Source organism: Bidens hawaiensis, unplaced genomic scaffold, assembly GCF_021521415.1.
Source record: "Bidens hawaiensis isolate Kalapana, Puna unplaced genomic scaffold, B.hawaiensis_p1.1 tig00017033_1, whole genome shotgun sequence".
NCBI classification, from domain to species: Eukaryota; Viridiplantae; Streptophyta; class Magnoliopsida; order Asterales; family Asteraceae; genus Bidens; species Bidens hawaiensis.
The window spans coordinates 327,004-337,918 of NW_027492575.1; the positions used below are offsets into that span (position 1 = coordinate 327,004).

General features: G+C 35.5%; 2 protein-coding genes across 2 annotated transcripts; one reads left to right on the forward strand and one right to left on the reverse strand.

The window, feature by feature from the left end:
• The first annotated feature begins 999 nt into the window (after window positions 1-999).
• On the forward strand, window positions 1,000-1,968 carry LOC143552770 (MDIS1-interacting receptor like kinase 2-like). Its single transcript, XM_077042911.1, has one exon. The coding sequence runs from the start codon at window positions 1,000-1,002 to the stop codon at window positions 1,966-1,968; it is 969 nt and encodes a 322-aa protein (XP_076899026.1).
• Window positions 1,969-6,447: 4,479 nt separating this feature from the next.
• Window positions 6,448-8,740, reverse strand: LOC143552740 (labd-13Z-ene-9,15,16-triol synthase, chloroplastic-like). Its single transcript, XM_077042884.1, has 2 exons — window positions 7,805-8,740; window positions 6,448-7,068 (listed from the first exon to the last, which is right to left on the reverse strand). The coding sequence occupies exons 1-2, from the start codon at window positions 8,738-8,740 to the stop codon at window positions 6,448-6,450; spliced, it is 1,557 nt and encodes a 518-aa protein (XP_076898999.1).
• Window positions 8,741-10,915: the final 2,175 nt, after the last annotated feature.

The following is a 10,915-nucleotide window of genomic DNA, read 5'->3' on the forward strand; positions in this document are numbered from 1 at the left end:
AAATGATTAATGGGTTGTTTTATATTATTGACTTGGACCATGACAGATAAAATATAATTAAAACTCTTTTCAATGTTGCATCAACTTGATTGCTTATAATTGAATATCAATTTCATGCCATTGATTCCACTGCAGGTTGGAATGAGTCAAAATCTAAAAGAGATGAAGGGGCGTTACATATTATATAGCCACCCGCCTTCCCTTGATTAATTGTGAAGCACATGAAACGCAGACGGTTTAGGCTTTTGGGTATACAAATTAAACTAATGTATGCAAACCACCCCTCCATCTCCTCCTTTACCAAATTCATAATGCAGCATACCATTACTCTTCATCTTCTCATGATTCTCTTTTTCATGTTATCAGAAACCACTGCCTATGATTTCAGTCATTATTAGAAGCAAAAGCTTTGCTTGCAACTAGTTGGTGGCCATATGAAAATGCTTCAGTTGATCACTGTAAATGGTATGGAATCACTTGCAATGTAGAAGGAAGTGTCAGTGACATGAGCTTATACAGTCATTACCTTGGGGATCGACCTCATCTGGGAAGCCTTGACTTCTCTTCATTTCCAAACCTTGTTACCCTTAATATGCATAACTGTGGTCTTGAAGGAAGCATCCCAGAGCAGATTGGTTTGCTCTCAAGTCTCAACTATCTTTCACTTTCGGAGAACCGCCTCACAGGTAACTTACCTGTTTCCCTTGCCGGTCTCACTCAATTATATTATCTTGATCTTAGTAAAAACCGACTTACGGGTCCAATCCCGCCATCTTGTGGTTCCATGGTCAACCTCATCTTTCTAGATTTGAGCAAAAATCAACTAGACAGATCCATCCCGAAGGAAATTACAAACTAACAAAAGCTAGAAACGTTGAACTTGGGTGTCAACAAGTTTGATGGTCCACTTCCCTCAAATTTGGACAATCTAAGCCGATTGAAAATTTAAACCTTGGCATGAATTCCATAAGTGGCCACATACCTCTAGATATAGCAAACATGACGAGCTTACAACGACTTGATCTTAATCATAATAGGCTTGTGGGTCCTGTTCGCCCTGAATTTAGAAAGCTGCCAAGACTTTATTGTGTTGATTATTCATCAAACCATTTGTCAGGTGATTTGTCTTCTCAAAATCTAAGTGATTGCTACCACTTAGAGTACTTGGACCTTAGTAGTAATAAATTAGATGGAGATATACCTGTTTTGAATATTTCAAATTTTAAGCATTTAAGTCTGTCCCATAATCACTTTACTGGAATCGTCCCCCCTGATATTTTAACCAAGTCTGATAGAGTTGATTTATCATGCAATGACCTGACGGGACAGTCTAGGTGCACTGAAACAAAAAAACACATTCTCTATATGGAGATTTTTCTTCCCATCATATTTGGATTTTCCTTCTTAGTGCTTTGTTATATGTGTTACCAACATAAAAAGACTAAGCCAAACAAAATTCAGCACTACACAAAAAAACATGGAGATGTGTGCTGTGTATTACATTATGATGGAACAATTGCATATGAAGACTTCATCACTGCTACTAAGGATTTTGACATTAAATTCTGCATTGGAACTGGTGGCTATGGTAGTGTTTATGTTGCAAAACTGCCTAACGGTAAAACATTTGCTTCGAAAAAACTCAATCATTTTGAAGCTAATCAACCAACATTTGACCAGTGCTTCAAGAATGAGATCCAAGTGTTAATCAACCTGAGGCACAAAAACATTGTCAAACTCTATGGTTTTTGTATCCATAACAAATACAATTTCCTTGTATACGAATACATGGGAAAGGGAAGCCTATTTTGTGCGTTGAGTGACATCAAATTAGCGGTTGAAGTGGATTGGATGAAGAGGGTGAACATTATAAAGGGTGTAGCCCATGCTTTGGCATACATGCATCATGATTGCAGCCCACCTATCGTTCATAGGGACATATCAAGCAAAAACATTCTCTTAAACTAAAAAGTGGAAGGATTTGTTGCTGACTTTGGAGCAGCCAGATTGCTCGATCCTGATTCTTCCAACCAAACGATAATTGTAGGAACTTTGGGATACATTGCTCCAGGTATTTCCTTACACTTTTTTTAATGTCTATTAGCAGTTGGAAAGTTCGTAATTATCCTTTTGTATATTATTGTCATGTAGAACTTGCCTACAACATGACCAAGACAGAGAAATGTGATGCCTATAGCTTTGGGGTGGTTGCACTTGAGATAATTGGAGGGATGCATCCTGGGGACCTCCTTTCATCACTGAACTATTCGGCTAGCCATGCTACATCTTTGGAAAATATAATGGATAAGCGACTTCCATATCCGACCAACAGGTCGATTGAAAGCGAAATTGTATGCATTTATACGAAATTCTCACAGATCCAAGGTGTCGACCAACAATGAGAAATGTGTCTCAGGAGTTATCATGTTGAGGGCATAATTATTATACTTTGTCACTAGCATGAGGTTGTTAACAATTTCAAAATTATAAATGGTTCCTTTATATCTCGTTTCATTGTAGTTTTGAATCAACTTTAGTAGTTTGGAACTGGCGTTTTGACATCTACTCTTCTCATAGATCAAAATGGTTTTTATACAAATTGACAGGGTCGACTCAACGTTCTCGGAGCCTAAAACCAACTAAAATGTTTGAGGCTTTTTCCTTTCTTTTCTCTATACGTATAGCACTAGAGTATACAAAAGTTATAGAATATGACAAATTATAGAATATGAATGATATGCAGTGTTAATGGATATGAGGAAATCCTCCTTAACTTGTGACCCAACAAATGAGTTACTAATTCTAAAAAAATCTGCTTTCAAAATCTCGCAATATATAACTCCTATTTAAGATAGAGGCCCTATAAAACTGAAGGCCTAAAGCCTTGGCCTCATTTAACTCGCCCACGAGACGGCCCTGCAATTTGACACTTTACACAAAACATCTCATAAGAGTTCCAAACATGATTTTTTTCCCCATGTTATAAAGAGTTGCGTTACTGTGCCAACTTGACACTTTGACATGACAATCTACCTGCACAAAAAGAAATAAATACATTTCCCATTGGTATATTTTTCTTCCCATCATCTTTGGAATTTTCTTCTTAGTGCTTTGTTATATGTGTTGCCATCATGAAAACTCTACCCTAAACAAAATCCAGCCAGAAACAAAAACACACGGTAATGTGTGCTTAGTATTGAATTATGATGGAATAATCACCATACGGAGACTTGATCTGGCTACAGAGGACTTTGACCTTAAATAGTGCATTGGAAGAGGTGGCTATGGTAATGCTTATGATGCCAAACTGCCATATGGTAGAATATTTGCTTTCAAATAGCTCCAACGGTTTGAAGATGAGAAATTCAACCAGAATTTCAAGAATAAATTTGAAGTGTTAACTAGCCTAAGGCACAAAAACATTGTCAAACTCTATGGTTTTTGTTTACATAACACATGCAGGGCCAGAACCAAAGGGGTCAAGAGGGTCCATTGACCCCGGCCATGAGAATTTATTGGCCTTTTATATATAAAATCTGAAATTTTTTTAGGAAAACAGGATTGGGACCTTTCGTTTCGCTAGTAGAGAAGTAAACCTTATCTTTAACCCATATAAAGAAATTCTGGTTTCGCCACTCAACACATGCACCTTCTTTATTTATTAGTACACTAGCTTCAGAACCCCGTGTATTACACGGTATAAGTTAATGCATAAATTTTAATTAACAATTTAATAGAAATAAAATTAAAGATAATTAATGTAAAAAGCAATACCACTGGAAGCATCATTTAAAACAATGAGGATCTGAAGGATGTAGTTAAAGCCTTTCACAAAAATGTTTTTCACTCCATACCCTAAACCCTAAATCATAAACAAAAAAGACACTAGATTTTCCTTTTTAAACAGCTTTCATGATATCCTTATAAACACACTGTTGTTCAACTGTAACAATAGTCTTATACTAAATATAAAAAATGAAAAATTTGTCTATGATTTTTAAGACTTATTAAACGTTAATTATTGGTAAAAAGTAACAAAATTGTTATAGTTTTCTTTAATATGAAGATGTCTCAAAAATTAAATGTTATTGTATTCTTTAAACACAAATTCTTTTACATACATTTTAATTTTAAAGAAAATATCTTTATGACAAGTAATTATTATATATATATTAATATTTTTTTATATTAAGTATGTTTACAATATAATTTATAGTATTAATAATTCAATTAATAGAGATTGACCAATTAATATGGTATGTTGAATTTGTAATTAATACTATATTTAGAACAAAGATATTTTTTTTGTTTTCCAACAATAGAAGAGAAGTGATTTAGATGAGAATTTGATAGTGAGGATTAACCTCAGAATGTAATGTGTTCAGATTATTTTCTTTTATTAGTATATATAGGTAGATGTTAAGTGATAATGAGTTAGTTATTGAAGTGGACCGGAAGAAGAGAGTGTAAATTATAAAAAATGTAGCCAGTGCTTTGGTATACATGCATCATGGTTGGCTGGTTGCAGTCCACTTGTTGTCCGTAGAGACATTTCAACCAGCAAACTTTCTCTTGAACTTAGAATTAGAAGTATTAGAGGTTATTATAGAATATATTATTAAAGTTTGAATATTATATTGTTACTATAATTTGGAGATTGTATCGGACTATGTTTCACTGTTTATCTCATTGTAAGCTGCATATAGTTGATTACTAATACATAACACTTCACGGGGTTTTCATTCAAAGCTTTAGGGTTCTGACATGTTTCTTTCTTTTCTTCTCATTCTCATCCTGCCCTGGGGATGTTTGTATACACATATATAGTTGACTACGGTCTACCCGTTGTCATTTCTTTTTATCAGTAGCTGCATATTACAATCTACCGCCACCGATTATAGGCTTCTCTGCAACACTCATGATCTATTTTTATAGTCACGTTAGATCTACACGCCTACGGGCTGAAGTAAACAACATCACCATGAGTATTATGCTTGGTTCAGCTTTTTATCGCTACCATCGTTAACCTGATGCGACGCCAATATTTATCTTTTTGTTTGGTTCCAAGCGAAACCCTTTTTTGAAACGTACAATTTTTGATCTTTAGTCCTTTTTTCATTTTATATATTTAGTTTTTTTCCCATTCACGAAGGTTTTTTTTCCTTTGTAATTTCTTTAGTTTTCTTTTTGATCCTTTGTTTCGATTAAAGAAAAAAGTTATATTTATTATTATGTTGTCGTTATGCGTCGTTGCTTCAACCGACTCCGTCATAGCTCCTGCCTTTGCAGTCGAAGCTCATGTCATCATGCCTAGCCGCCCGACCATGGTCAAGAGGCCGCCAATCTTAGGTCTTACAACCAATCAAGTTCCTGCTCTACGTCACAGTTGATCGTGTATTTTCACATTGCGCTCTAGTCTGAGTGTCCAATTTTCTACCGTTCTGACTGCGGGGCAATATTAGAGAATATTATATAGACTAAATTATTAGAGTTTGAGTATTATATTGCTACCATAATTTGGAGATTGTATTTTGATTATGTTTCCTTATATTTATCTCCTTGTACGCTATATATAGTTGATTACTAATACATAACATATCACATGATTTTCATTATTTGCTGACTTTGGAGCAACAAGATTGCTCGACCCATATTCTTCCAACGAAGCAATAATTTCAGTCACTTTGGGATACATTTGCTCCAGGTATTTCTACCTAACGCTATTGCTTCGGGTACTTTTACATGCAACTGCATGAACTCTACAAGTTTTACAAATTAATATTACTATTGAGTGACCCCTCTAGATTTTAATATTAAAAAGGAAAACAGAAAAGCAACGGGTCAACCCTTTGACGTATATCTAACTGAGCCACTTGAACCCGAATCTCGATTTTGGCTCATCATGCTATGACTAGGTAATATTTATGTTAGGGTACCATCTTAACATTTTCAGCACTTAACTTGTGCTTAGTTTAACTATGGATCCCGCTTAAATATGTACCTGCTGGCAATACATCGTGTACTCTAAATAAAAAGATACCCTTCATCTGATCATATCGCTGATCCCCTTCAAATCTTCAATAGCTAATTAAATGGTTTCATGCGTGCTGTTTTGTCATTAGTGATCAGTTTTTGTGTTCTTTAATCTACCAGACCTATTTTTTGCCTGACCCACTTTTGGATTCCTATGAAAATTCATGAACCCGCTTGCCAATCAATGTGTCACCATAATGCCGTCAGTCACATATTTAAACCTACTCAATGAATTCATCACAGATTTAATACTGCAACCTGATAAAACAAGATTTCTAAACCCCTTGAAAGATATATAAATACAAACAGCCAAGAAGCTTCAAATGCTTTATGATACCTAACATACAGGCTTCCAAGATATACGATTTATAAAAAAAAAATGCAAAGAAAACTAGAGAAAACCAGCGGTTTATATCAAAAGTAAAACTTTGCATCAACTAATCTTTGAGAAGGTATAGCAACCAGTGGTTTCCTTTTCTTGGTCACAAATCCAAACTCATCAGAAAGCTCAAACTCTTCATTCTTTGGCACGCTCCACTCAAAAGAATGCAAGAGGGATGCTAATATATACATCAGCATCTTTTCCCCTAGGGAAATTCCTGGGCATATTCTTCTTCCTGATCCAAATGGTAAAAATTTCAAATCATTTCCACTGTAATCCAATTTTTGGTCCAAAAATCTATCAGGCTTAAACTCCAATGGATTGATCCAGTTCTTGGGATCCCGTTGGATCGCCCAAATGTTCATATATACAATACTACCCTTTGGTATTGTGTATCCGCCCATCGTGCATGATTCATCTGGACATCTTTGGATTAAAAGAGGAAGAGGCGGGTGCATCCTAAACGTCTCCTTAACAACCGCATCTAAATATTTTAATTTTGGTAGATGATATTCTTCAACAATATTGTTCATACCAATAATCTCCGTTAATTCTTCCTGGATCTTAGTCTTCACATCTGGATGTTTCAAAATCTCCGCCATCACCCACTCTACCATTGTTGATGCTGTGTCTGTTGCTGCTGCCAAAACGTCCTGATGTAACATATTTTGATTGTTTAGTAATTAAATCTGTACATTTTAGTTTTGACATAAAAATCAAAAGTAACAAAATAAAAAAAACAAGAACAAACGTACTCAGTAATTCCCACAAATAGCAAAAGCTATTAGTAGGATCTGGAGAGGGTGTGACGTAGGCAAACCTAGGGGTGAGCAAAAAACAGTTCGGAACTGCCGGAACCTAGGATCAGGAACCGAACGGATGCCTCGGAACTGCTAGCGTGTGTTACCTTATGGTTCTCGGTTCTCAGAATTTGCATTAAACGGTTCCTAGTTCGGGTCCGGGTAAAACCGACGGTTCTAGATGTGGAACTGAAGAACTGGATTATTAAAAACGTTTTAACTAAATTTACCAATGCCCATTTTTGTAAGGGTAACTTATTAACCGGCATCCATTCAATCATTCTTTAATTAAAATCTTCTTTCTTTGCGTTCAATACCTAGCAACCAAGATCAATTTTGATTTAAGCTTTCAAGGTAATTTAGTACAAAATGATATGAGCTTCCTTTAATATATCGCCGCTAATGATAGTTTCGGTTCCGGTTCGGTTCTCGCGGTTCTGAGTCGTTGCACAGCTCTAGGCAAACCTTACCTTTATCCATTAGGATAGAGAGGCTGCTTCACTAAGACACCCTGACTCCAAAGCAAGCAACATACAAACATACATGTACCAATAGAAACAAAAGAATTGGGCCTTTATTATTAACTTACAAATAACAGGGCCTTTATTTGATCGATGTCAATCGGCGTTGAAGGATCTTTCTGGTCTTTAAGCTCTAACATGATCTGGAGAAAATCCTTCCTTACATCAACTGCACCTCCCACTTTTCTGGAGTTAAGATTGATTCTTTTTTCAATTATATGATCAAATACCCTATCAAGCTTTTCGAATTGGTTCTGGGTTTCTTTTTGTCTTCCCTGTAGATCAAACCGTGATAACATCGGTATAAAATCGGAGATATTTGGTTCTCCCAGTAACTCAACAATCTTGAACTCAACTTCTCGAAACCCATCTAAAATACCCCCAAAATCGCCACGTCCCCATAACATGCTTGTTACAACGTTAAGTTCAGTGTCAAAAGCAATTTCATTAATGTTAACCTTTGTCCCCATCTTAGCATAAACATTCCTTACTGTTTTTCTCACCTCATTTACTCTAAAATCCTGACAAGCATCAAGATTTGAATTGCTCAACACTTGGCTAACCAAGAGTTTCCTCATTTTACGCCACTGTGTGTTGTTGGACCATGCAACATCAATGCCACCATAGGTGATAGTTAATGCTGTGATCGGAGGATTGCGATTAGCAAAGGTCTGATCAAGTTCACGAACCACAACTTTTGCTAGGTCCATAGAGTTTACCACAACATGTAACTTACTTCCGAGCCACAAGCTAAAGATAGGACCGTATTTGTGAGCCATCTCACTGAATCTTTCGTGTAAATTGGAGCTCAAAAATGGAAGGTATCCGAAAACTGGTAACCCATAGGGGCCTGGTGGTAACCGAGTTCTTCCATATTGTGTAGATGGTACGGTGTATATGTACCAAAGAAATACAAGTGTTGGAACAAAAATGGTGAGAATTGTGCGAGCAAGCTCATCCCTATTGTTTTCGACTTTCCACCACCATGACCAGCAGTTGATCATTGTGAGATAAGTCATATATTTGAAATCTGATTTTGTTTGTGGTATGACGATACGAAAGTATGAATTAAAGGTCGTTATATATAGCAGTAGTGGTGTATTCTTCACCATATATGAATGGTCGTGGGAGGATACAGGACTACCAAGTGGCCACATGTAGGACCGGGTGATAATGTTGACGGATTTGAAGCTTTCCTACCAACATAGTAACAACTTACATTTTCTTTTTTCACAATTAGAGAATAAGTTTAGGTGTGTATGAGCATTCCGGATTCATTTCCATCTCAATTTTAAAGTTTAGGAAAATCACCTTAAAAACATCACTTTATTCCAATATCACCTTAAAAACATCACTTTATTCCATTCTTCATTCCCATATTTTTGGGAAAGGTTAAAATGAATCCTCATATTTGAGGATTCGTTATTTATTATCCCAAATTTAAGCAAACCAATTACATGATAACACATAAGTGTATATATGTATGTTTATGTGTGTAGGGATGAGATCTGGTATAAATGAATTTAAAGTACTAAACATACAAACAACTAGAGCAATTATTAATACTCTCATGCTAAAGTTATGAAGTAGAGTAATTATCTTTAAAAAATATGAAATAAAGTGATAATAGTTATCGGTCTAGTTCAAAAATTGCAGAGACTAATAGTTATTTTAATGTTAGCATAAAAACTCTAGTGATTTATACTCTTAGCATGTTAAATCTATTTGTAATTGATCCAAACACTACATATGACCGGTATTAAACGGCGTGGTTATAATAGGAAATTATATTCATTTTAACATCAGAATTATAAAGGTGAAAATGAATATGCGGCTATTATACATGTAACTTAGATGCGAAATCCTTGAAACTATTACGTAATTAAAATCTCTTTTTGAATCATAGTAATTTCCTTTATAGAATCTAGCGACTATTCCCTTATTTTTCTCAATCAATGTCAATACCTTTATTCTTCAAAAATAAAATAAAATAAATTTGTGACTAGGGTTTGTGTCAAATCCAATTCGTTTCCACCAAACATCTCAAGTGCCGATCGATAAACAAAGACGAACTAAACGAATAACTCTCTTTTATATTAATAAGAAAATATAACTCAAAAAACTGATTACAATCTCAAACCGTGACTCGTTTTTTCTCTTGATAAACCCTAACTTGGTTGCATCTAGATGAACCTTAACTCGATTACATCTTGTGTATGTCTTTAGATGAACCCTAACTCGGTTGCATTACAAATTTTCTTGAAAAAAACCCAACTCGGTTGCATCTTTCATATTCTATAATGTCTAACCATAACTCGATTTATATAGACTAACATATCTTGCTAGTCAAGACATTACCTATTATAATTATAAAAAAATTAGGAAACATAACCAACTATGATCTACTCGTCAATATTGATCCCTAAACTTCACCGACTTGTGACTTTAAGTTTAAAATTATGTCCAACAACATCTAGAGCAGAGGCCAAGAAGATAAAACAGAATGGGAATGGTCTAAGCGATCCTAGGTTAAGCAAATCTTCTTTTCCTGTATCTGGTCACAAAATAGGTAACCAAACATCTATGAAATTATAAATTCTATGCGAGATAATGTAGGTCCCGTGTCGGGTGGATCTAACAACTGTCTTTGGATCAACCAAACTTAGTGCTAGCGGAAATCACACTAAGTCACCTAAGTGGTCTCGGATCTTGAGAGGTTTTATGTTCGGGTTTAGTGAGAGAGAGAGAGAGAGAGAGAGAGACGGGAGAAAGTAATAGAAGGAAAGTATGTGTGAGTTAGATAATTTGGCAAAAGGATTTCTATTGATAATCAAGAACTTCTCTCATGGCATGCTTCTCTATTTATAGAGAAGCATGCATGAGAAACATGTCACATCACATGCCCAATGGGCTTCTATACATTATTTCCCTTGGGCCAAGTACATACAAAACAACATTTAAAGCCCATGAGATACATATATTCAATACAAAAGATTTAGATAAACAAAATGGGTCTAACAATCTCCCTCTAGTCTTTAGTATTGAAATCCGTCGGTGTCGTAGACCAAGCATTCTTCCTCGGATAGTGGAAGTTCAACAAGTCTTTGGACGAACTTGTTGAAGGCTTCAAATATCCGGTCTGTATGCTGACGACCCAAATCCTCGACGGTCCCAAGCGG

Bases quoted from the DNA above. Each gene is read 5' to 3' on its own strand.
- LOC143552770 (XM_077042911.1), top strand. From the start codon at position 1,000: ATGACGAGCTTACAACGACTTGATCTTAATCATAATAGGCTTGTGGGT.
- LOC143552740 (XM_077042884.1), bottom strand. From the start codon at position 8,740: ATGATCAACTGCTGGTCATGGTGGTGGAAAGTCGAAAACAATAGGGAT. The intron at 7,069-7,804 runs GTAAGTTAATAA...ATGTTACATCAG, and splicing joins AAATAAAGGCCCTGTTATTT to GACGTTTTGGCAGCAGCAAC.